The sequence below is a fragment of the Acomys russatus genome, chromosome 2 (assembly GCF_903995435.1).
Source record: "Acomys russatus chromosome 2, mAcoRus1.1, whole genome shotgun sequence".
NCBI lineage: Eukaryota > Metazoa > Chordata > Mammalia > Rodentia > Muridae > Acomys > Acomys russatus.
The window spans coordinates 87654751-87681172 of record NC_067138.1 but is presented as its reverse complement, the minus strand read 5'-3'; the positions used below and the strand labels follow the sequence as shown (position 1 = coordinate 87681172).

The following is a 26422-nucleotide window of genomic DNA, read 5'->3' as shown; positions in this document are numbered from 1 at the left end:
AATACTCTATTAATTTTCTTGGCAATATACACTATAATGTTCAAAAGTAATAAATTAAAACCTGTGCAAACTTTTAAGTACAAACAGGCATGTTGATAATGTATTTTAATTTGGATTTTCTGATTGTTAGAGATCATGTGTTTATCTATATTTTAGCCATTGTTTTTTCACTTATTGTTGATTTCTGCATCTATTTCATTAATTTTATATTATATATCTGTGTACATGAGAGGAAGCCCTCAAGTGTGGGGGTGTGATACTTCCCATGTTGGGACAGATGGTATTTTGAAGAAAACCGGGACGTATGGGGATGCTACTCAACCTGATTTATCTGTTGTGTACAGCAGTGTCTGGGTATAGAACAAGATGTCTAGGCAGACAGTTCATGTATGGATATAATGTCTGTGTTGGCAATACACAGTAAGTGAACATGAAGATAAAGAGACTTGACAACATTTTTCTTTTTATTCCTGAGGTGTTACTATATTTTCCTTATACGCTGAATCAGTGAGAAAGGACCTCATTCATAAGGCATTGGGAAGCAGACCCTTAGGTCTAGCCTTGTTTTCTTCCTTTCCTGACTAACAGTTGGTTTTGGCTAGAACATTTGCAGAGCATTTTGTGCTATGTCTGAGGTGCACTCCTTCCCCCATTACCCTTGCCCATGCCACTGGGTTCCCTCCTGGAATTTGCTTGCAAGGTAAGGTCTTAAATGAACAGCGGCTCCTTGCCTGCACACCTGAGATCCCTACCTGCAGCCTTCTGGACTGTGTTCACCCTTGACCGGCCTCAGGCTTGGAAGCTGGTTTCATCTCCTGGTGGGATCTCCTAATCTGCAGCATTGCTCACCTCTTCTTACCAGTGGGACAGATTACATTGTTTAATGTAATTATTATTACTTAAAGGGGGATTATACAATCAGCACACCGAGAGGCATATATTTTACAGGACAAACACTGGCTATATGCAGTGACTTGCTGAAGTCTGTTTGCCTCCTTTTTTCTAAGCAGTTTACTTTTTCGTTGAATCAAAGTTTGGCAAGCAGGCCTGACAACTGAAATATTTAAACTAAAAAGCAACAAATAAGACATTAATGAGGCTGTTTAAACCTCCTGTGGGCTTTCTGTTTCCTTAGTTAAACACTGCAACTCTGGTGTTTCCTTGTGTTGTGCTTTTGTTTGTTTTTGTCTCTAAATTTTAATACCTAGATCTCCACTAGGAAAAAATTATAAAAATAGAATAAAATATATCCTTTTTTGCACCAAGTTCATCATACGAGGTTTGTTAAGGAAATCAGAATTAACCTTTTGATAAAAAATGTAAACGTTCCTCAGAAATTTTCAGTGAATAGAATGAAGACATTAGCATCTATGGCTATTTCAATGTATGTGATTATGTACACTGTATGACCATATCATACATGTGGGTACTGAAGGAAAACAAAGACACTTGCTCGTGTACAGATTCCTACGAATGATGAAGTAGAGCCCTGAGACCTCAGTGTTTCCCGCAGCTTTTGACTTAATATGTAGAGACTGATAATGGACCTCACCTCTGGGGAGACATGTCTTTTATTGGTCAGGTATGCCACTGGGATCTGTAGGTGCTGCCCTTGGGAGAAGCCTCGTGCATCAGAGCAGAATTCAGCCTTGTGCAGCAGGCTAAGCAGCTTAGTTGCTGCCTCTGTTCACAGAAGTCTCCCTTTTTGGCAGTGTGGGGAATATATTATACTTCAGTTTTGTTCATTAATACTTACAAATTTAGATTATCTACTTCTGTGTTGTCTGGATGACAGGCAGTTTAGTAAAATATTCATATCATCTTAGCATGATTGCCTCCTCATCACTTGCAGACCTTTTTTTTTTTTTTTAATAGGATCTTACTATGTAGCCCTGGCCTCTGGCTAGCCTTGAACTTGATGTGTAGACCAGGCTAGAAGCTCTGCTGCCGTTGTCCCGTCCCCAACCACAGGGCTGGGTTAAAGGCCTGTGCCCCAAAGTCCAGCAAGTCAGGGCTGTAGCAGGAGGATTTAGAGTTCCAGGCACGGTAGGATTTGCACAGTGAGCTCCATCTCATGGAACCCAGGAAATAAAAATAAAGTAAAGGTGCATTTCAGTTTGGACATAGCAGCAGCCATTGAACTGCTTTCCTTTTTGTTGTTCTAGATTTTAATTTGGGGGCTAATTTAAAAAATAATAACCCAATTTGTTTTACAAAATTGTAAGTCAAATTTAAATGATCTGAATTTAAATTATTTAAACTTAAATTGTCCAAAATTGATGTCTGTTTAAATGTTCAACATAGTTTCTGTAAAAATGCTTGTTTAAAAAAAATGACCTAATATAAGTGAGTATATACCGTTTGTCTCTTTTTGCTTCTGGGTGAACTCACTCATTATGATAATTTCTAGATCAATCCATTTGTCCACAAATTTCGGGAATTCCTTGTTTTTAATAGCTGAGTAGTATTCCATCGTGTAAATGTACCACAGTTTCTTAGTCCATTCTTCTACTGAGGGACATTTAGGCTGTTTCCATGTTCTGGCTATTATGTATAAAGCTATGAACATGGTTGAGCATATGTCCCTGTTGTGTGGTAGGGCATTTTCTGGGTATATTCCAAGGAGTGGGATAGCTGGATCTTGAGGAAGCCCTATTCCCATTTTTCTGAGAAAGCGCCAGATAGCTTTCCAAAGTGGTTGTACTAGTTTGCGTTCCCACCAGCAATGAAGGAGTGTTCCTCTCTCTCCACATTGTCGCCAACATGTGGTGTCATTTGAGTTTTCGATCATAGCCATTCTGATGGGTGTAAGATGGAATCTCAGTGTCATTTTGATTTGCGTTTCTCTGATGACTAACGAGGACGAGCATTTCTTTAAGTGTTTCTCAGCCATTTGATATTCCTCTGTTGAGAATTCTCTGTTAAGTTCCAAGCCCCATTACGCAATTGGGTTGTTTGGTTTTGTGGTGTTTAATTTTTTGAGTTCTTTATATATTTTGGATATTAAACCTTTGTCAGATGAAGGGTTGGTGAAGATCTTTAGTCCAACGGATACGTACCATGAAAAACTTCACTTACCAAGAAAGTGGGTCAGAGGAGAGGACATCCTATTGAGACTTTAGGTGAAAGTAGCATGGAAGAATGGGGAAATAGTAGGATCCACAGGGTCCTGGAAACCTAGAAGACCTTTATGGAAACAAGAAGAACTTTATGACAGGCAGATCTGGGTCCTGGGGTCCTCCTCAAACTAAGGCACCAGCCAAGGAGAATATAGGCATTAAACTTTGAACCCCTACCAAGACCTAGCCAATGAACATGATATTCTCCACTGTTGAGTGGAGAATGAGATCTGATTCTCACACGAACTGTGGTGCCCCTTTTCTGACCACGTCCCCTGGATGGGGAGGCCTGGTGGCACTCAGGAAGGATAGCAAGTTACCAAGAATAGACTCGATATTCTAAGAGCATATATAGGGGGAGGAGGTCTCCCTCAATCACAGACATAGGGGAGGGAAAAGGGGAAAAGTGGGAGGGAGGGAAGAATGGGAGGAAACAGGGGAAGGGCTAACAATCGAGATGTAATATGAATAAATTAATAAAAAATGTAATTAAAAAATGACCTAATAAAACAATGGTTAAGGATTTAATAGCTATATGTTATGTCCCCTGTAACCTCTTCTGTTATGCCCACATTCTGAGCCTGCTACCAGGGAGGAGACTGTCTCGACTGACTAGGTCTCCAGGAAATGCTGTATGTTCTAGTACAGGGTGAAGTTGTATTTATTAAGATAAACCTTTATTCACTTTACACACTAAGCACAACTAATGGATTACATTATAGAGAAAAGTGGCCCACACATTCTGCACATCTCTGCTTGGTGGCACTGTGTGGCACATGATGCTGTGTCTATAGATCTGCATCTGTTTTGTGATTGTTTTGGAGAAGAGCTTAGGATTGAAAATTAACTGAGACACTTGAGCATGTGGAGGAGAACAACTGTAAAGGGTCAGTTAAGGAACTGCTGGCTCCTAATAATGAAAGATGCTGCCTATAGCACACGAGGGTATGCCCTAATCTCAGCGAATAGGAGAGTGGCAGTCAGGTAGTGGCACTGGGGCTGTGAAGAGCAACAGGAGTTCTCTGTGTGAAATGCAACAGGGGCTCTCTGCTAAACTGCCATTGCAGCTCTCAGAAATGTCAGCTTTGGGTTATTGGTATAAAACAATTATCCAGAAAGTCAGAAGAGTAGTGTGGTAAGAATGAGCAACCTTAGATCTTATGTTAAACTTAAGAAATGCAGTTTTCATATATACTTGATCTTTTAATTTCTCATCTCTCTCCATTTTTATGAGAACAAGAATATACCAAGTATTATTAGTATGGGGTTTTTGAGAGACTTCACTTAAGATATCAGGAAGCACAGGAAAATAGAAGAGTTGCTTTATGGACAACGGTCTAGAGGGAAAAGATGTTTTACTTTTAGATTCCTATGATGTTTAAGCACGGGACACAGGAGGGTGTTCAGCACCGACAAGCTTCTGCAGTGGGCATGCATTATCTGCCCTGGTGATGACCTAGTCCCTTTCCATGTGCCAGTACCAATTGCCATGAATAATGCATGGACATTTCTGTCCTACACTTTCTAGTAAACCCCAGCTAACAAGGGCAGATAAACTGATTTTCTGATGAAAAGCAGATTTGATTATGTATCTTTGAGGCATGAGTGAGATGATTTTCTGCTAATTATTGTAATTGATTTAGTAATCCCAAAATTTAGCAATCCTCTGGTAAGTATTTGACTTTTTTTTAAGAATAAAAAAAAGAAAAAAAGGTTGGATACCAAGTCAGGAGGCTAGCTAGATTGTGGGAAGGAGGTGGTTATTTCCTATCCTTTGTTCCTAATGATAACTAACAATGTTAAATCTTTCTGTGAGAGAGCACTACATCATTCTGTGTGCTAGAAATACCTGATAATTCAGAAAGTGTAAGCTTATATTAAATATGTAACATATAATAGTTATGTTCATAACAAAAAGGAAGAGACAGGTATCTCATCCACATATGAGGTAGATCCTAGGCAGCTAAAACGTAAAGCAATTATTTGTAAAGGAGAAGAAACAATACTACAAATTGTCACCCTTCTTTTGTGTGGAATGTTAAGTAGCACATGAAGCCCAGAATCCCCCAAATGACAAACTTAGGAGCTTAGAACCCTAGTGAACTCTTCTCAGTTACCAGATTTTATGTTCTGAAAAGAAACAGTGACCATCGCGTGGTAAAGGAATGAGAAGGTGTGTGGGAAGATTGCTCTCACAAGGTACATGGGCTTAACTATGACATTTGTCAGGAGTCAGGTTTACACATGGTAACATGCTGCCTGCTGCGGTTCTTCCAGATCATATTTCCAAGCAAAAATAGAGTTTGTAAGACTAGTCGCAGCACCACGCTGCCTCTTTCTATGAGAGAACCGTTGAGTAGATGAACAGCTGCAGTACCAACTCAAGCATGGCTTGGCCAAACAACATCGCGTAATGCAGACAACTGGTGTAACTAAGGTCTGTTGGGCAGTTCCTCTTAAGTCAAGCCTGTTTCCAACTCTCCGGGCTCCCTCAACAGTCCTGTGCTGGGATGCATTATTTCCCCCCATGAAGCAGGTAAGAAGAGCAGAGTAGAAAGTGCTAACTATGAACTTTGCCAAAGCTTAAATTAATTGTGAACTAGTACCTGAACTGAGGCTTCAGGAATGCCAGTCCACTATTACCTGTCAGCAATAATTATGTCACGGCAGGGTGGAGTGGGTATTAAACACTGACATCAAGATATAAAGACAATGGTGAAAATACCACTTGATGATTCTGTTTAGATTTTAAGTATATAAAGTACTTGCATGAATATTATGCAAATGCATAAAGATGGTGGATCAGTATCTAACTGACCCCAGACAGATGTCCTGGGGGAGTAAATGGACATAGGAGCCATAAGCACAGGCTTTCATATTATTCTGTCCGTGAGCAGCATGTATTTGTACAACATGAATCTTTTATGTGTGGATTGCTCTTAAGACCTTTGTACTTTTAAAGTATTGAGAGAGCTATGGATGTGGTCCATGGTACAGTGCTTACATGTCCTGAGTCCTGTTCCCAGTGTTGTAAGAAAGAAAACAAAACTGTTGAGAGGGGAATACTTATTAACAGCAGTCTGTAAAGCAGCTGCAGTGCGCTGCCCGAGGGCGTAAGTGCTAAGCTATGTCTGTTGTGAAGAGACATGTGCGTTCATACAGGTCTGTAGAATTCTAAACTTTCAAGGAATTATAGAAAATTTCTAGTATGTAACTAGCTGTCAAGACAGGTCCTTTGATATGTGGATTGCTAAATGACGAAAACTAGATTAGAACATAGGTTTTTATGGCTCTCTGATTTGGTATTGCTTCTTGGACCTTACAGAACATGCACATTTCTCTACAATAATCTGACTTTTGAGGATTTCTGTTGTTTTCTGTGAACACCAATAGATGCCTGTTGATACCTTACTCCCAGAGGGTCCTGGGATTCCAGATTCCATGGCTGTCACACTTGGTACTCTCAGTATACAGTAGCTACCAGCAAATGTGATTTGGAAATCTGAACTTTTTGTTCCTCTGTGTATCTTTAACTTGGAATTGTTTTGTTTGTAGCTAGAACTAAATATTGTATTTGAAATTGTTTATATTTAGCTATTCTACAAGTATAACTTAGTAGAACATGAGATACAAGATTTGTAAGAAATGCAATGAAAGACATATGAAATTTAAAAATATTCAGAAAAAATGCTCAGTAAAAACTCTATAGGTATAAGGTTATTTTGTTGTTTTTTTTTTTTGTTTTTTGTTTTTGTTTCTGGTTAGTTTTTTTGTTTTTGTTTTTTTTGTTTTGTTTTGTTTTTTTGAGTCAGGTCTTCTCTGTGTAGCCTTGGCTGTCCTGGACTCGCTTTGTAGACCAGGCTTCCTTTGAGTGCTGGGATTACAGGGGTGTGCCACCACGCCCAGCTGTGTATAAGGCTTTGAAAAAAATTTTAAAAAGATGTCTTTCGTTTTCCCCTAATTAGTAATTCACTAAAAATGGTTTATCATAAATTGATATAACTCTATATCTCAGTTTTGACTGGTGGTTTTGTGTTTGTCATCAGAATACAGCAGACAGTTCTGACCTAGTGCTTGGTCTACACTTGTCCCTGGAAGAACTCTACAAGCAGAGTCTCTTGCAGAGACAGCATGCTGGCTCTCCTCCCTCAGGCGTGAGCATGGCAGCTTCTTCTGATTTTGCCATCAGTGACTACACACCTGCAAATGCTGTTGAACAAAAATATGAATGTGCAAATACAGTAGCATGGACTCACTCGCAGTTACCAAGGGGCCTGCACACCACAGAGCTTGCTCCTGTGCTGCCTGCTGGAGCTCAAAAGGTACCCTCCTATCACCTGGTGTTGTGAATCGGTGGGTTGTGATAGGCATTATATCCTGAGTCTCTCCTAGTTTGGGATGAGTGCTTGTCTGTTTGTGAGGTGACCTATGAACTTGATTGATTGTACGTTCTTGCTAAAGCCCAACTCCTGAGGGAACATGTGTAATGTTGAAATGACTGCTCCAAAGTCTAATTTTCTTTCCATGTGACTTTCTCTTTCTTTTTTCTTCTGGGGTTTTGGTGTCTCATGCTGAGTCTGTGACCCTGCAGAGTATGTCCCAGGAAGCTTTTGAGAGGACAGTTACTATAGCAAAAGGCAGTTCCAGTCTAGGTAAGTTCACCCATCACACAGCACTGCTCCTCAGGCCATAAGAGGACAGGGGGATTCACTGTCTTTTTTAAAAAATTTTATCAATTTATCCAGATTACAACTCAATTGTTATCCCATCACTTGTATCCTCCCATTCCTCCCTCCCTCCCGCTTTCACCCTATTCCCCTCCCCTAGGTCTATGACTGAGGGGGCCCTACTCCCCCACTATATGGTCATAGGCTATCAAGTCTCATCTTGGTAGCCTGCTTATTCTTTTTTGAGTGCCACCAGACCTCCCCACCAAGGGGAGGTGGTCAGATATGGAGCACCAGAGTTCATGTCAGAGTCAGTCCCTGCTCTCCACATAACTGTGGAGAATGTCCTGTCCATTGGCTAGATCAGAGTAGGAGTTCAATGTTTACTATTATATTGTCCTTGGTTAGTGTTCATTGTTGCTTTTATCTGCAGTGAGCAGATGCTAGGGATGTTTTTCATGCTTCTTTTTGTCAGCACATTTTTTTCTGAAATGAGAACAGGTTTGTTTATTTCATACTAGCTTATATCCTTTATTCTCTTGTTTCTAAGCATTTAAAAATCTCAGTTACATTCAAGTAAAAGTTATATGAAGTGTGTGTGTGTGTGTGTGTGTGTGTGTGTGTGTGTGTGTGTGTGTGTAGTAGCAAATCAGAGAAGGAATTTTTAGAAAATGAAAATTTGGCATTTGGAATGCTCAGTTCTCCAGGAAAAATAAATTATTACTTTCTTTGAATATCGCTAGTTATGCAAGAGTCAGGTTGTATTTAATCTCTTTCATTCCCTGGTAGGAAGACTAACAACTGCCAGGTGTGCCACTAGCAAAATATAAATGCAGGTTATTTCTAGTCTACATTTTTCCCTGAAAGAACTCTACACACAAAGCCCCCCACAGATAGAGTCCTCTGCCACTCACGACAGCCTCTGCACAAAGCCCTCCCTGAGGAGCAGAAGCCACAGTAGCAGTAGGGATAGGAGCTGCTGGAACAGAGCACACCTGTTCCCACACTGACAGAGGCAGCCTCTCTGCTGCTTGGGACAGATGGAGGATGATGCCTCTGAGCCTCAGAATGCCCACATGTAGCCTGAATGTTAGCTCCCCTCAAGACTGGCTTCCTGCAGTGGCCAGCCAACAAGCACCCTTTACACTAGAATCCTATGCCCAGGCCTGGGTTTTTGTTGAACTTGAGACTCAGAAGAGACATCGTTAGAACCCCAGACTTTCCTAGGTTTTGTTCTGTTTGGTGGTGGCCGGATACCTACCAATACTAGCCAAAGGAGAATTGTAGGATAGGATTCGTATTTCTGTAACTGCATATAATTGCATATTTTAAAAAAGCGCATGAATCATGTAATTCTGTTTATCTAATTCATATAATAGATGTATGTTAAATAGGATATATAAAGCATGTATCAAACATGCATACCGCATAAAATATAATCAGTGTGTATTTATTCATATTACATAGTCAATAAAACATGCTTATTATATTGGCTGATCTTAAGACATGTTTTACAGACATCTGTGCCGCTCCAGTGCTGCCCAGCAGTTTGCATTGCAGCTGCCCAGTGGCGCTCCTGGAGCGACGTCATTCTGTGCTCCTTTTACAGGATATTAGAAAGGATTCTCAGTAAGTTCTGTGTCTCATGTTTTGGGATGCGGCAAGTGTAGGACTCCCCACCCGTGCAGCAGATTTGGATGCTGCTGTGTATTGTGGGTCTCTGAGAAGCAACCATGGAACGTAGCATGTTGACCTTTATAGAAATGTAGAGGACTCTTTATTGTCAAATAACTCGTGATAGAAGAGCCTCATCTAGAAAACTCTATGGAAGCATCTGCTCCATCACAAACAGTTGTTGTTCTCCTACCTGGGGCTCACTTCAGAGACACCACGGTGCAACTCCATCCCGACACACTCAGAGGGGTTGAGTCTCTCCCTGCTAACTTTCAGGGTTCTGTGTGTGAGTAGCATAGCAGCTGTAAAGGCTTCAATGCTTTTAGAAGGTCGTATGGCAGCTGGCCTCCTCTCTCAGGCTCTAGTTAGCACGAGTGAGTGGGGACACACAGTACCTAACCGTTTGAAACTATCTCACATAGTAGAATGTCTTTATATCTCGTGGAGCACACATCATAAGTTCCCTTTCTTTCTAGAATAACTACTTTTCCGTTGTAGGTAAACACTCCACTTTCTCTACTTACCTGCTCATGGACATTTGAACTGCTCTCATGTTCTCTTTTAAGTTTTGCTTTTAAAATGTTAGTTATTTAAGATCCAAAACACTAAGGGTTAAGAGTAGCCTTTATCATATCTTATCATATTCATGTAAACTTCAAAGATTGGTTGTAAAAATTAAAATACAAAGTGGTCCTCATTTGTGAAGTGACAGCAATGTTGATGCAAGAACTCATAGCATGTTACCTTGGTTTGTGCCACAACATCAGAGCTTAAGACCCTTGCAGTTATACTGATATGTATTTATTGTTATTAATTACTTTGCTTCATTTTTCACTATCAGAATTAGGCTATATACCCACGGTATTTTTTATAAGCTTTGGCCCTAGTTGTTTGAGACCTTGGTATGCAGCAAAGTTCCTCTCACAGGTGTGTCCACCTGTGAGCCACATTTAAAATGGGCTCTGTACAGCTGGAAACACTTGTGATTACAGCCCAGTACAAAACTGCAAATCTACTTCAATGTTGTGGCATGTTCCCTGTGACTCTTCAACTTGAAGGTTTTGTTGTTCTTGAGTGTGAACTTTGTAAATGATGTCATGTCATAATATCAATATTTTGAGCTTGCCTCCTAGCTTCTCAGAGTAGAATTTCAAAGGCTATCTTGTTGAGATGAGAACATTTTTCTTAATATTTCATTTGACAGAAGATGTTCCATGTTCAGATTTCTACAGTACTAATGTGTAAAGAAACCCTTAATGGTCCATTTAAAAATATGTAAATATCAATATTAAAATAATTCAAATAATTCAGTATGTATAGCTAAAATTTAATGTGGGGAGGTGTTTCCATCATAACCTAAAGTAACACAATGTGATGAGTAATATCATAGTAAATCTTACAGGGTGAGTTTGTTCTGGTCAGTGTGCAGGCATCATTTGTTTAGTCTCATAGTCTGCCTTCAGCCTATCTGAGGATTGCAGCCTTTCTTTTCTGGGTGGTTTATGTCTCTTTGTAGTGACAATGAAAACAAATCATTACTAAATGACAGATTTATTTAAAGGATCTCACCACCAATTTGTTTTGATTTTATGAAACATTTTTGGTATTGCAGTTTTAGATATTGTTTTTTGGGAATAGGGTCTAACTATGTATCTTATCATGGTTGAAACTGCAAGCATGTGCCACCATCCCAGTGGGTTTTAGGCTTAGAGATTAGAGTGTGTGTGTGTGTGTGTGTGTGTGTGTGTGTATTCTGATATTCATTTTTGGTAGATCTAAAGTTGATTGGTTAACTATGTTGTATTTTGGCTTGAAGTAAAGAAGTAAACATTTTAGGAGACTGAAAAACAAAGGAAGAGGCTATACTCCCTTCGTTGACAAGGTATCGAAACAAAGACAGACTCATGGATTTGTCTACTAGTACTCAGCAGCTAGGATGTGGAGTCAGGATTCAGGTCTTCCTGTTTCTGCCTGTTACACACAGGGCTTTCAGAATAGCAACATTATGACTGCTGTAATAAAAATGTGTGCTAGAAGCTGAACTAAGATTTGGATTTGTTTTAGAAGCAATATTCTTTGTTTTGGATAGAGGTAAATTGTAAATGTATCTTATGTGGAGTTTTTTTGGAGGCAGAATATTATTCTGTAATTCAGGCTGTCCGGGAACTACCAAGACTGGTCACAGATCTACAGCCATCTTTCTTTCTTTGTCTTTCATGTGCTGAGACAACTGGCATAACTCACCACTCCTAGCTTTGTCTGTCTTTTGCATTTATTTTGTAATTCAGTAGCATTTATTTATTACATTTATTAATAAGTCATGTGTACACAATGAAATAGGACCCTTATCTGTTTCTCGTTTCTTCCCCACATGCACTTTACCATGTCTCTTTTCTAATGTGTGCTGCTGCCACTGTCTCCTCCTCTTCCTCCTCCTCCTCCTCACTAAGTCCAATTAGTGCTGCCAATATGTGCATGAGTGTGGGGCCATTCACTAAAACATGGGAAACCTACCAGTAGGAATACCACAAAGAAGGATTGATTCTCCCTTCCCCAGCAGCTGGCAACTGCCAGCAGCTCCTCATTAGGAGATAAGGCCTGGTGAAGACCACCATCTCTCCCACAGTTTTGGCAGGCTGGCTGGATTTGTGCAGGAAGCACAACTTCTGCTACAAAGGCAGCAGCCTTGCCATGCTGTGCCCGTAGACATCACTTCATAGCACTCACTCCTCTGTAGCCTTAACCTCACATTCTTCCTTCTCTCACTTCTGCTGAGTTTCCTGAGTCCTGGTGGCTGTAGGGAGTGACAAAGATGCTGAGTCTTTTTCTCAGCTCTTAACCAGTTAAGCATCTCTGAATTACCTACTGTCCGCTGAAAAAAGAAGCTACTCTGACAAAGATTCTGAGCAGCCCAGGCCTGTGAGTAGAAATGTAAATATGTAGAAGGCAATTTAAAATCATGACCATTAGAGAAAATAACAATAAAGGTTCTTTCTAGGACTGGTGACTTCCCAAGCTATGGGCTTCTGACCAGGTTTACAGTACCAGTCATGAATTCCCCCTTCCTGGTGCCTGTGGAACAGGCCATAAATTTAATCAGAAAATCGTGCCCCCTACTGTACCAATGGGCACATATTGCTTGACAAGTTACTGTTGTAGCATGAACAGGCTGCTGTTGGTATAAAAGCTTTTCAGCAGAAAAGTCCTAGTCAGTATGATATGAGTTCTCTGTGTCCTTTAGCCAAAGTGTGTGGTGTCTTCACCAATAGGGTATTATTATGTAATTATAATGGGTGACCAAGGGAAATGACAACAAAGCGTGTGTTGTTTTGGAGACCTCTGGGGATTGCAGGTGAGCTAGCCCTCAGAGCGTGAACGCAAGGAAAGTCTGTGTGCTAGGTCTCTGAAGCCTAGATCCCGGGCTTTGAATCGGCCCACCTCAGCATCTACCCCATCGATGAACTGCTGGAGTACAGAAAGGGCCTGGTCCTACAGATCTAAAACTATGGCATCCCCATGACCCAGCGCAACAATAGAATTTCTGAGAGAAGTTCACTAGAGTTCCAGTATTGATAGTTTTGCAGAAGCCAGAGGCCTTAGAGCAGACCAGGGGGTCATTGCAATAAACATCTGCAAGCAAAGAACTGTGGACAGGAGTGTATACTGTGAGACACTCTGTGACACACTACAGCTTAGCTTCCACAATCAGATACTTTTTTTTCTGATGTGGTTGGTGGGGGGAGTGGCAAGCATGGAGGGTATATAGGAGGAGAGAAGATGATGAAGATTGGGATATATGATGGGAAAGTCACAAAGAACCAATAAAAAGTTAAAAATGAATATATTACAACTATATTGGAATATTTTAAATGAAACTTTAGAAGTTTATTATGTAAATATGGAGAGGACAAACTGTAAAGATAACAGTGATTTAACCACCCTATATTGAATGGCTACTTTGAAGAAAGTGATGACAAAACATATACTGCAGCTAGAGTATCCGGGAAAGGGAAAGGGGGAAGAGATCCGTCGTATATATGAATGAAGGCAGCTATGGCTGGAGCTCAAGGCCCAAAGACTATATGATAAAGAGGAAAGGCATATGTTTCAGGGAGCGCAGGATTCCTGTCCTCTGTGCTGTGCCTGAGAGATGTGTTGTATGGTAGGAAGCTGTTGAAGGCTTTCGTGCAGAGGTCACATAGAATGTGATTGGCTCATTAGAATTGCTTTTCTTCTTTGAGTACAGTGCATTAGAGGGGACAATAGCAGAAGGCAGAAGAGCAGTTAGGGGCTGCAAAAGAATAAGCAAGAGATGGTGCTGTAGAAAAGCAAACAGGTTAAATTTAATACTCAGGGATGGAAATGACGGGTCTTTGGGATGTGGTACATCTTGGGGAGAAATGTCAGATAATAACCAGAATAGTTCCAGGATTGCGGAGACAGTTCACCTCGTAAAACCCTGACTCATCAAGAGTGAGGGCCTGCATTGCGGTCATCAGAACTCACATTGAAAGCCAAGTGGGGTGCTGGAAAGTTCAACATGAGCTAGAGTGAGATGGGAGACAGAAGTGAGCAGGCTCCTGCAGCTCACTAGCCAGCTAGCCTCATCTACCTGGTGACTTTCCAGACCAGTGAGGAACCTTATCTCAATCAAAATGTAGATGCCTGAGGAACATCACGCGAAGTTGTTCTCTGATGTCCACACACACTTGCACAGATGTGCTCACAGGTGTGCCTGCACACTCACACACACATACACACACACACACACACACACAGACTGACTCCAGCGCTTCTCTTTGAACAATGGAGGATATATGGAGGACACTATGATAGGATGGCAGTGCTCTTTTATCAAAAAGAGGAAGACTGTAGAAATGAGAGGAAGTGAAAAAGGTTATACATCATTATAGTAACTAAGATCACATTTTTTGTCTGATATGAAACCCAGAGAACATGTAAGGAAGATATAACATGCCCGTATTGTGACCTGATTAGAGCTTGGAGACAAAACTGCATAAGATTGTGCACATGGCAGCCCCTGCTATATAGGTAGAGATGACCAAGTGACCTAGACATAGAGTTGTAACCGCCATCTTAGGCTATCCATTTGGAATACATATGGAAGACATAAACTTCTGCTGTGGTCATATGGTGAGGGAGGAGGTCCCCTTCTGTCAGAGGCCTAGGGGATGGGACTAGGGTGAAAGAGGGAGGGAAGGCAGGAATGGGAAGATACAAACGAGAGAATAACAATCGGGATGTAGTCTGAATAAATATAATAAAAAAAGAAAGAAAAATAGTCTAAAACTTCATGGTATTTTCTCTAAGAGAGCTTGTATCTTGAAGGGCAGGACCACATCAAATGGTCTAAATTACATTATTTTCTGTAATGCTAACTGTTTTAATCTCTTATGTATTAAACATGGAATATTTATCTTTACATAATTTCACTTACATCTTAAATCACTTATAAATATTTTATGATGGGCCAGCAAGATGCCTCAGCAGGTAAAAATGCCTGCTATGAAAGCTTGCTGACCTAAGTTCAGATCCCAGAAACCATAGTGGAAAAAAAGAATTGACCAGAAAGTTGTCTTCTGGCATCCATATGTGCACCATGGCGCATTTCACACACATATCACACAAGCACAACTGTGATTGACAAAATAAACCTAAAACGGTTTTGGAAAACTTTAGTAACAAAAACATGATTCGTATTCTTTTATCTATAAGTCCATCAGTGAATCCAGTGATTTAGAAAACCTTGTCTATAGTCCTTGTCAGCACTCTTTTTCTTCCCATAGGGATGACAGTAAGTGCTAATAAAGATGGCCTGGGAGTGATTGTACGAAGCATTATTCATGGAGGTGCCATTAGTCGAGATGGCCGGATTGCTGTTGGTGACTGCATTTTGTCCATTAACGAAGAATCAACCATAAGTTTAACCAATGCCCAGGCACGCGCCATGCTGAGAAGACATTCTCTGATTGGACCCGACATAAAGTAAGTATCATCTGGACCCACCTGTCTTGGGAAATTCATGAATTTTATCTCATTAATAAAAATATTTTTTCTTATTAACAAGTATATATTTCAATTTGATGCACAAAGCTATCATGTTTGTTTCATGTAAATTACTCCATTTCTGATAGTTCTTGATTCTGGATAAAGTATTGCTAAGATTGATTTTACTAACAGTGTGATGTTGTTTGATTTTGCTTCTCTGGTGTTTCTTGAAGAACCCTAGATGTGAGAGATAGCCCATGTTTCAGACATCATAGAATCACACACAGTCTCATGGGGGCTACACCCCTCAGTACAAAGAAGCAGGTACTGCCACTGTACTCTAAAACCACAGCAATTCTATGAAGTGCCAGGCATGAAGGAGGCTAAAGAGTACAAGGCCTGTCTGAACTACATTTACCTTGCATGAGCTCCCTTGTGCCCCATGGAGAATCGCCCATCTGTATGGCAGTTCTGCTTATGTGCCCTGAAGCTTAATTTGCCAGGAAGTGCTTGAATTTTCCTATAAGTCTATAACATTCTAAAAGTACAGCATATATATACATATATATGATATAACTTTTAAGTTCATTAGATGGTCTTTGAGCATCTGATGCAGCTTAGGCTTTATTGTGTCATCAATGTGGCTCTCCCCTCTAACACACATCATTGATTATTTGTGTTTATTGTATAGGGATCAAGGCAAAAAAAACAAAAAAAAAAAACAAAACCAGAGCTTGGGAAGACTGTTTACCTTGATTACTCGTGTGTGGCTGCTTTTCTGTAATATTTTACAATAGGCATTCCTTTGCAGAATATGCATGGTTACAGCATACTGACCATGTGGGCTCTACTCTGCCATTCATAGACAGTAAGCACATTCTGTTGCAAGCCTCTCCTGCTGTCTTACACAGAAGGGCTGTTATTCAAGCACAGCATTCCCTTGTGTTTTCATATTCCACGTGGCTTTATAGTAGAGAGGATCTTAAGATCACATGGCCATTTCTTAATTGTGTTTTGATGAAAGAATACAGGGGAACATCATTGTAAAAGTCAGTCCTTGTTCTACATAAATAGAGCAGCTTTCCAGTTCATTTCTTAGTATTTGTGGCCAGCCCTTTCTTTTGCATAAGGGTAAATGATACAGATCACATGGAAATTGCTTCTTGCAGGATGTTTAGCTTGCATGCTTGGGTGTGGTATGAAATGCAGATGGCCTGGTGATTGAACATTCAGCTGGTTTTCAGTGATGTTCCTGTTGGGCACTTGAAGCATCAGAATCCATACTGGTGCTGGACTTCCCCAAAGTGTGGATCCTGCATCTTAGTAATGGCAGAGACGACTTGAGTAGATTTAGTAAAACCGTTTCTTCCCATATTTCTTAATGATTTGTATTGTGTCTCTGATTTTCTTACTTCACTTGCCAATCAAGTCAGAAACCCCCAATCCTCTGAGAGCAGCAACCTTCTCATAACTGAGAAAGATAACTACAGGACTAACTTCTTAAGCACAGCTGTCACATCTCAGGAGTCAAAACAATTGTGACATTTACATGTAAAACAGGGAGAAGAAAATCTTCCCTCTTCTGAAATTAACTAGTCAGCCTTACACACACACGCACACGCACACGCACATGCACATATGCATGCATCAGTATTCTCTCACATACATCCTAGCCAGTCTTCCTCATATCCTCTCTCTCTCTCTCTCTCTCTCTCTCTCTCTCTCTCTCTCTCTCTCTCTCTCTCTCTCTCACACACACACACACACACACACACACCATCAGTGTTCCTCACACAGTAGCCAGTCTTACACACATACCAATCTTTCTTACATATATACTCATCAGTCTTTCTCACACACACACACGTCATTCTTTCACAGATATACTAGACAGTCTCTCTTATGCATATGCTAGTCAGCCTTATACACACACACACACACACACACACACACACACACACACACACACACAGTGGCATACACATAAAAAACACCATTTCTTCTTATAGGCCAACTAATGCTAACTCAGAGCAATGAAATTAATTTCATTCTCCCACAGTCCGTTTTCAAAAATATAATATGCACACTATGTGACTCACATTGAGAAGGGCTGCTGAGCAGTGTTCTCTGTGTTTTCTCTGAAGTGTTTTTGGCCCTATCCCCTCTCTGTCCCTTCCATGTTGTAACACAGGGGTTTAGAATTATTCTGAGGTCGGTCACTGTGGCTAGTCTCCCACAGGGAAGTCCAGTTATTCCTTCATTTTGAATGGGGCTGTACTACCGCCTTAACCAACTCAGCTCTAGTTATTATCTGGCTCTTAGCTCAGTCCGGTCACTTTTCCTGTATTGCTTATTAATGGGGAGTGGTGGAAACTGTAGAAAAAAAAAAGACTCTGGCTCAGCTGTACAACTCACTGGCCATAGGGAAAGCACTGCCTGTTGAGACAATGTGTGTGCTCCTTTCTCTCCCATTCAGGATAAATAACTATGAAGTTTGTGTGCATTCATGCATGCCTAAGGGATGATTTGAGCTTCCAGAGTTCAGGAACAGCCAGTTAAGTTCCAGACCTCCTTGTTTCCCATGAAAAGCCAGATGTGAAGCCTCACCAGAATGCATTCTGCTTCTTTTCACTCTACCTTGCCAGGAGCTCTTACACATTCCTGTAATAATAGCCATGGTTTTGTGCTTAGCAGCAGCTGCTTATAACATCTGCCAGATAATTACTGAGCTGAATCAGAATTCACCTGCCTTAACCCAATGTGTGGGATGAATTCCTGATCAAGGAATAAAAGATTGATTGCAGTTACATTTTTCCATGCTTGTTAATAATCACCGCTATAGACACCAGGAAAGAGCAGATGCTTTTCTGGGGGAGGTGTAGATGAGAGGGAGGTGGAAAGGGGAACGTATCCAGGAGCACCCACTTTTAACTACATATGTATGCGTCTCACATTCAGCACAAGACACTGACATTTGTTAACACCATTGTGAAAAGATGCTGTGGCGTATGCTTCACATTCTAGATTCTCCACAGCACCTGCTGGCGATCGGGCCCCCTTTTATGTGTGAGCATCAGTGACTCAAAAGCTCGTTATGGCTGTGTGTTACAACTTGTCTGTGAAAACCATTTTATGATTTCGTAACATCCCAGTGCAGGAGTAGATCCAGATTAGACTCAGCGTGTGCAGTTTGGCTCTTTCCTTCACTTACAAGAAAGTCCGCTCCAGCAGAGCTATACAGTTGCTATGCGTTCACATTGCAGTGATGGTTGTGAACTCATTTGGAAATCCTTTTTTTGCCAGCCACTAAGCCTTCAGGCTCTGCTGTGAGGCTGATCCTGTCTGCATGTGCAGGCGTGGTTCCTGAATTTAGTACCTTTTATCACATGTCAGCAGCACTAAAGCAAATCTCTTTTCTTCCTCTATATGTGTAACCAGAGGTTAGTTCACATAGAAGGTTTTAATCCGGTTCCCAAATAATCTGCTTCCCTGGGTTACTGCAGCTTGTCATTCAGCTTGGCCCTCTTCTGATTTATGGGGAGGCTTTTGGCCGTGTGCTGGAATAGCTCTGCATATGCTGTTGCATTGTGGGATACCTTTCCTTGTGGCCTCTGTCCCTGTTGGGACAAATGACCATGGACTTGGCTTTTTTGTTTTTTCTCCTGGCCAAAAAGAGTATCAAACAAGTATTATAAAGCCCTCACTTATGACCTCTGATAGAAGTAACTCAGCAAATACGGACAACAACTATGAGCCCCTGCCTGGGCTCTCACGATGGCCAGTAAGCGAAGCAGGCACTGCGTGCTGTTAGTGCTATTGCTTTCATGTCCTTCTTCACCCACATATTTTCTCTTGGCTTTTCTTAAGGGCTTATTTATGTGAGTTCTCTCAAATTTAGGTTTTTCTAAAGTTCCATCAAAATTAGGTTTTCTAAAAATCCTGTTACCTTTTAGATTTTAAACTAATTTTTATAAAATATTTTATTATTATATAATATATAATATATTGTGGTTTTCACTCAAGAAATTTGGATGGAAAACAGCAAATTTAATATCTAGTATTTTTGTAGCACCTTAAAGGTTGTTGGTTTTGTTGTTGGTGGTGGTGTTCTTCCTTTTCTTCTTCTTCTTCTTCTTCTTCTTCTTCTTCTTCTTCTTCTTCTTCTTCTTCTTCTTCTTCTTCTTCTTCTTCTCCTTCTCCTTCTCCTTCTCTTTCTCCTTCTTCTCCTTCTCCTTCTCCTTCTCCTTCTTCTTCTTCTTCTCCTCCTCCTCCTCCTCCTCCTCCTCCTCCTCCTCCTCCTCCTCCTTCTTCCCATAGATGAATAAATTAAGCTGGGCAATGCTTTCACTCTGCCTAAGGAAATTACCCTAACCTGTGTAATGCTCCAAGTTTGGTCCTTGGTGTAGAAATTTCACTAGGAGATTTCCAGGGGGTTTGAATATTCTTTTGGTGGGCTGGCTTTGGTGTGGTGAGCTATGTTCTGGGAGATTGCGGTCTTACTGTGTATGGTGGTGTTTACCTTGTAACTGCCTCATGAAAGATGACACACTTGCGGTTGAGGGTTTGGAGGCTCAGCAGTGTTGTCTCACATCAGAACAGCTCAAGCCTTGGATACACTTTGAAGACAAGAGTGAATACCTTTATGGTATCATCAGTAGACCCAAAATGTATCCTCCCTAGTGCAAAGCAGTGAATCAGTGAAATTTGTACTTTCTAACATCTTTATTCTCCAGCGTCAGGATCTTTAAACTCGTCTTAATGGATATAATACTGGTTTAAGAGTCTTTGTGATTTCTAAATTGAGCATGTTTCGTAATACTTTTTTTCATACTTGGACAAACATGTATGCCCTACTGATTTCAAGTGCAGTATTTCTCTGGGTACTATCTCATTTGAGGATCATGACCAACCAAGTTAGAAATTTTACCAGTGGTCTAACCAGCCTTACAGAATAGCAGTAAATCTGAACTTGGCTGTGTTGATTTCTAAGCTCATGGCTGTATTCCACATCCATTGCAATGTCCTTTAAAAGATGAACACTCACTGCTACTTGCTGAATTTCCTAGTTTACTTTCAAGTGTAAGCAGTTGGATTTCTTGGAGGAAAAAAAGTAAATAAAGTTGCTACAAATTAGAGAATCTTTCCTTAACCTTGAGAATGGTGGCTTCAGGCTTTACTCTTAGAAGTTTGGAATTTAATTGAGCTCACTGTATCATTGATTATGATGATTAATGTCCACATTTAACTACTTACTGTGAACAACTATGTTTCAGATATTTAGTGTTTAATAAAGTGTACCTAATTTATTTCTGCTAGGCAATCTAAATATGACAAATGTAATATTAATGTGGATATTTATTTATTTGCATCTTTATTTTGTGGTACTAATGATGAAGACAGGCTTCTGGCATGATAAACATTCATTCATTCATTCATTCATCCATCCATCCATCCATCCATCCGTCTATCCATGTATGCATGCATCCATCCATTCACCATTGTAGTAAAGGTATCAAACCCAGAGCTTTCAACATACAAGTACTCCGCTACTAAACTATCTCTTTAGCTCTTTCATCGAATTTTAGAGTTTCCTAAACTTAAAAAATATTACATTAGCTTTCTCATTTGGAGGAATAAATAATCCTACTTTCCTATCTGTATGATTGTTAATTCATTAGTAGTTTCTCAGTCGCATTTTCAATGTTAATTTCAGTTGTTCTGCTTGGCTGTAGAGTATTTTGTCTTTTGAAATTTGTATTGTCTTTTGAATATGCTCATTCACATATCATACAGAGTGTAAACATGAGTGGTCAGTGTGACATTTTTCTGTGATTGAGAGGCTTTCATAACAGACAAAACTCTGTTCCCTTTACTTTCATGGATTATGTTTATTTCCAGAATCACTTACGTGCCTGCAGAACATTTGGAAGAGTTCAGAGTAAGTTTTGGTCAACAATCTGGAGGAATAATGGCACTGGATATTTTTTCTTCCTACACGGGCAGGTGAGTACATAAGTATTACTACAATAAATGATACAGAAGATTATAAAAAAATAAATCTCCCTTTGTCTCAATTACTCAAGTAATTATCATTTGGAGTTGAAAATTTGGGATATATATGCATATTCATATCAAATTAAAATACTCTTTCATTCACTCACCTGTTACAGCACTTTTAACATTAAGTTTGTGTAATTATCCTGTTAGGAGTATTATTTCATTAATTACTTAGGCAGCACACTTTTCATGGTTATATATATATATATATATATGTTTTTTTCTTTATGTAGAAATATCAAACAACTCAATCAGAAACATTTTTTAACAAATATATTTATTCTATTTGGAGACTCATAAACTCAGAATCTTGGTATATAGGGACGTTAGGAAACAGTGATTAGCCCTTTTAAGGCTCTTGCTGTATAGTGTGTTAAGAACATTTAAATAACAGTTTCTTCACTCTTACAAAAAGACAGAATTGGGGCTTGGTGGTACTACTGATTGAGTTCACAGCAGGAGAGAATGTCAGAATGCCTTCTCTGGAAGTATGTACTGTTTCTGTGGGATGCTTTTTGCAGTTACACAGACAGTTGGATACCAGATTTCTCTTACGCATACTGTAGAGAACAGAGCCTCACAAACATTTGAAGAAAAGTTCTCAGAAAAATCCTACCTCCACAGAGGGTGTCAGAACGCCCTGGCTCCCAGTGGCCCTGAAGGAATTTTGACATAACACAATTACTTCCTCGGCAAATTATACAAGGCCATAGTGTGCAGAGAGTATTTGGGAACGGAAAGACATGATCTGCATTTATTAAAGAAAAAGAATATTGCAGTCGTTTGGTCCTCGTGACATTTATGGCAAGAGTACCTCACTCTGTACAAAAGTTGGCCCAAGTGCACGTCCTGTGTCAGGCTTCCTAGCATGGGTTAGTTGTAGTTTCCCAGTGATTCCTGTCAAAACAGGAAGAGCGATCTTTCTTCTGTCCAAATGGAGGGCCAGTTAGCATCTCAGCAAGTTCATGGGCTTGAGAACATTCCAAAGATTCAGGAAGAAATCTACTTTCATTGTTCTTCTTCTCTCCCAGCACGGAGAGGAAAGTGGCCTTGTTTTTTTCAGTGTAGTAATCAGCTGCTTCATCACAAAGAAAGCATATATTTTTTTAATTCTTTTTTTAAATTTTAATTTAATTTTATTTTATTTTCCATTTTATTATTTTATTCATATTACATCTCAATTGTTAGCCCTTCCCCTGTTTCCTCCCATTCTTCCCTTCCTCCCACTTCCCCCCTTCTCCTCTCCCCTATGTCTGTGATTGAGGGAGACCTCCTCCCCCTATATATGCTCTTAGAATATCGAGTCTCTTCTTGGTAACTTGCTATCCTTCCTCTGAGTGCCGCCAGGCCTCCCCATCCAGGGGATGTGGTCAGAAAAGGGGCACCAGAGTTCATGTGAGAGTCAGATCTCACTCTCCACTCAACGATGGAGAATATCATGATTGTCGGCTAGGTCTTGGTAGGGGTTCAAAGCTTACTGCCTATATTCTCCTTGGCTGGTGCCTTAGTTTGAGGAGGACCCCAGGACCCAGACCCAGCTATCCCACTCCTTGGAATATACCCAGAAAATGCCCTATCACACAACAGGGACATATGCTCAACCATGTTCATAGCTGCTTTATACATAATAGCCAGAACATGGAAGCAGCCTAAGTGTCCCTCAGTAGAAGAATGGACTAAGAAACTGTGGTACATTTACACGATGGAATACTACTCAGCTATTAAAAACAAGGAATTTCCAAAATTTGTGGACAAATGGATTGATCTAGAAATTATCATAATGAGTGAGTTCACCCAGAAGCAAAAAGAGACAAACGGTATATACTCGCTTATATCAAAACACTAGCCCAAGGGATACGTACCATGAAAAACTTTACTTACCAAGAAAGTGGGTCAGAGGAGAGGACATCCTATTGAGACTTTAGGCGAGAGTAACATGGAAGAATAAGGAAATAGTAGGACCCACAGGGTCCTGGAAACCTACAAGAAGAACTTTATGACATGCAGAAAGCATATTTTTTATTACTAACAGTAGGATGCCTACAAAAAGCAGTTTGCATCTTATGGAGGAGGAATTTGCAACAGCAAGATCTTAGCTTCCTGGAGTCCCACAGCTAGTTTCAACGCCAGGCTTAGGATGTAATCAGTCAGATTCTAAGATCTTGACCATTGAATCCAAAGCAAGAATTGCATAATTTCATAGAACAAAGAGGCAGTATGGCACAGAGAGTAAGTGCTAGGTGGCCTCAGTTCGAATCTCACTGTTTTGTTTTATATTATATGACTTTGTCCCAGTGACTTTACTGTCACTTAGATGCAGATACAGGTAATGGCTATAGAAATATCTTTGTCATACTAAGTCACAGGGAGAAAGCAATGAAATACTTGCCTGGCTACCTGAATGGAGGAAGAAAATGCTTGTCCTATTTGGATCTAGCGTAACTGACATGGAAGTTCTGAAACCACATGCTAAGGTCGAGAACAAATACTAGGCATATTTAAAGGAGCATGTGTGAGCTAGTGAAAGGGCTCAGCATTGTAGAGTCACTTGAAGAAACTGGGGTCTGTGTATCAAAGGATTAACACTGTCTTCTCAGCTCAGATGTCAGGTCTGCAGTACAGTATTGCCAAGACTGCTTATGCATAGCATATGCATAGATCTCCCAGCCTAAGATACAGGGCAGTGAATCTCTCCCCACCCCCCAGCCCCCCACTCCGCTCTGGAATGGCTGTCAATAGATGATACAGAAGCTGCTCACATTCTCACTCTGTCTCCAAACCTACTTTTTTCTCCATCTCCTTTTTATCTCTTTGCCTTACATGCTCTGGGTAAGGGCTTCATTTAGACTGTTGCTCATTGTGCTCCTTGACATCGCTTTTATATCCACCTCTTGAACTTCTGCTAAACACTCTGGACCATTGTGAGGTTTAGACTACAGAAACCACAGCTATTCCAAGATCTGCCCTCTTTAGTTTACATAAAATGGGAATTCAAGGGCAGAGCAGCTGGTAGAGCCTATAGCAGGTAAATTTCACTTTAACAATGTTTGAACAACATTCAGGTCAAAGAAAAGAATGCCCACAGAGAGCCTAGACGTTAGCTTGTCAGCACTGTGCATCATGATGAAGTACAGATCCACTGGGTCACCTGACTCTGGCCATAAATTTGAAGATCACATATGCGTTCAGGATTCCTATCAGTGAAGAATGGCTAAAATTTGAATACGTGTTTTCTTTAGACTTTTCAGTTCTATAAATTCAACTAATGATAAAGTCCTTGAAGGCAGAGAAACATTTGCTGGATAGTTTTCCTTTAGAATTCCAACGTTTGTTGCAATGTCCCCATTCCTTTCCTTTATTCTGCCACATTTCACCAGCAGATGGACCAGCAGGACTTTGTGTGCCACAGCTCTCCTCCAGACTTTTGTGTACAGTGGACTGTAGAGTAAAGTTGCTGGGGAGGTTTCCCTTCTCCTGTGCTGAGAACTCTTACAAACTTGTAGGTCAGGTACAATGAGCATTCAGACAGCTATGACTTTTCAGCTTAATCAAGAGTTAAATAAAGTCTAGGCAGTGTTGCTCCAAATATTCACTCTATGTTCCCTTAATTAGAGACATTCCAGAACTACCAGAGCGAGAAGAAGGAGAAGGGGAAGAAAGTGAGCTGCAGAATGCAGCCTACAGCAGCTGGAGTCAGCCTCGGCGGTAAGAACTACTTCTGTGTCTAGCCCATTCAGTGGGTGTGTATGGAGAGAGATAGGGAGAAGAGAGAGTGTGAGTGTTAAAAATAAGTTATATACTAGGGCCTATACTAGACAATAAAGACAATTATCTAGAGAAAAGTATGCAAGGTAGTCGGAATAAATATTCTGAATAGTTTTGGGTATAGTGCCAAATGTTTGTTTAGATTTTAACATTATGTTTGTTTACATGTTTACATTTAAAATTATATATATTTTTCACACACACACACACACACACACACACACACACACACACAGAAACAAACTGTAAGTATGAAAGAGAGACAGAAATGTAAGAAAGGAACTTTGCTGTCATAGGCTGAGTTTGTTCAAAGCCTTACACTTGCTGCCGCTGGTTCCTATACAACAAAGAAGACTTGAATATGCCCAGTCAAAACACTGTAACATGAGGACCTACTAACATGCTCACACTGAGCCAATTTCGGCTTCTGTGTAATGGGGATCACTGAGTCTTGGGTACAGACCCAGAAACAAAGTTGATAATGTGTAATGTAACTAGGAAGTAAGTCTAAGATATAAGACTCTCCTCGGTCAGGTAAGATCTAGAGATACCTGAAGCAAAGAACAATGTGGGATATTAAAGACAGTAATCATGCTTGAGCTCTAAAATTAACCACTACTACAGAACCTTGCACTGTGATGTTGCCTGGTCACAAATGAGCTTCAACCTACAGCCACATTTTTCAAAACATAGAAAAGATTATTTTCTGTCATTTCAGAGAAACTAAACATCTCCAGCCATCTTAAAGGAGTTTTCAGCTTGAATTTCTTCAATAACTAATTAGCTTGCTGCCTCTTCATACCATTATCCATATTGTGAAAGCTCTAAATATATATAATGGGGCTAGCTATGGAGTCTTTTAAATTTGGAGGCAGAAGACTTGTGTTGCAATAGAGGATACTTGTCAGATAAGTATTAAGGATTGTAGAATGTACTGATGAAAGGGCTCAGCAGGAAAGACTCTTCAAGCCAAGTTGGCCTGATTTATCTGCATTCAGTTCCCAGAGCCTACAAAAGGCGGAAAGGGAGAACTAACTCTACAAAGTTGTCCTGTGACTTCCGCATGCACACCATGGCACACGTGCCTCTGCACATGCATTATATACACAAAACTGTATTTTATAAATTCCA

At 40.3% G+C, this 26422-nt stretch overlaps 1 protein-coding gene across 2 annotated transcripts in view; it reads left to right on the top strand.

The window, feature by feature from the left end:
* The window catches only part of Mpdz (multiple PDZ domain crumbs cell polarity complex component), a 130615-nt gene that overhangs the window by 52403 nt on the left and 51790 nt on the right, over positions 1 to 26422 (top strand). For both annotated transcript variants that reach the window (XM_051163716.1, XM_051163709.1), the window contains exons 19-23: positions 7166 to 7441; positions 7657 to 7771; positions 15268 to 15466; positions 21368 to 21472; positions 25139 to 25231. In XM_051163716.1, the coding sequence (XP_051019673.1) occupies positions 7166 to 7441; positions 7657 to 7771; positions 15268 to 15466; positions 21368 to 21472; positions 25139 to 25231 (788 nt within the window). The remainder of the gene's footprint in view (positions 1 to 7165; positions 7442 to 7656; positions 7772 to 15267; positions 15467 to 21367; positions 21473 to 25138; positions 25232 to 26422) is intronic.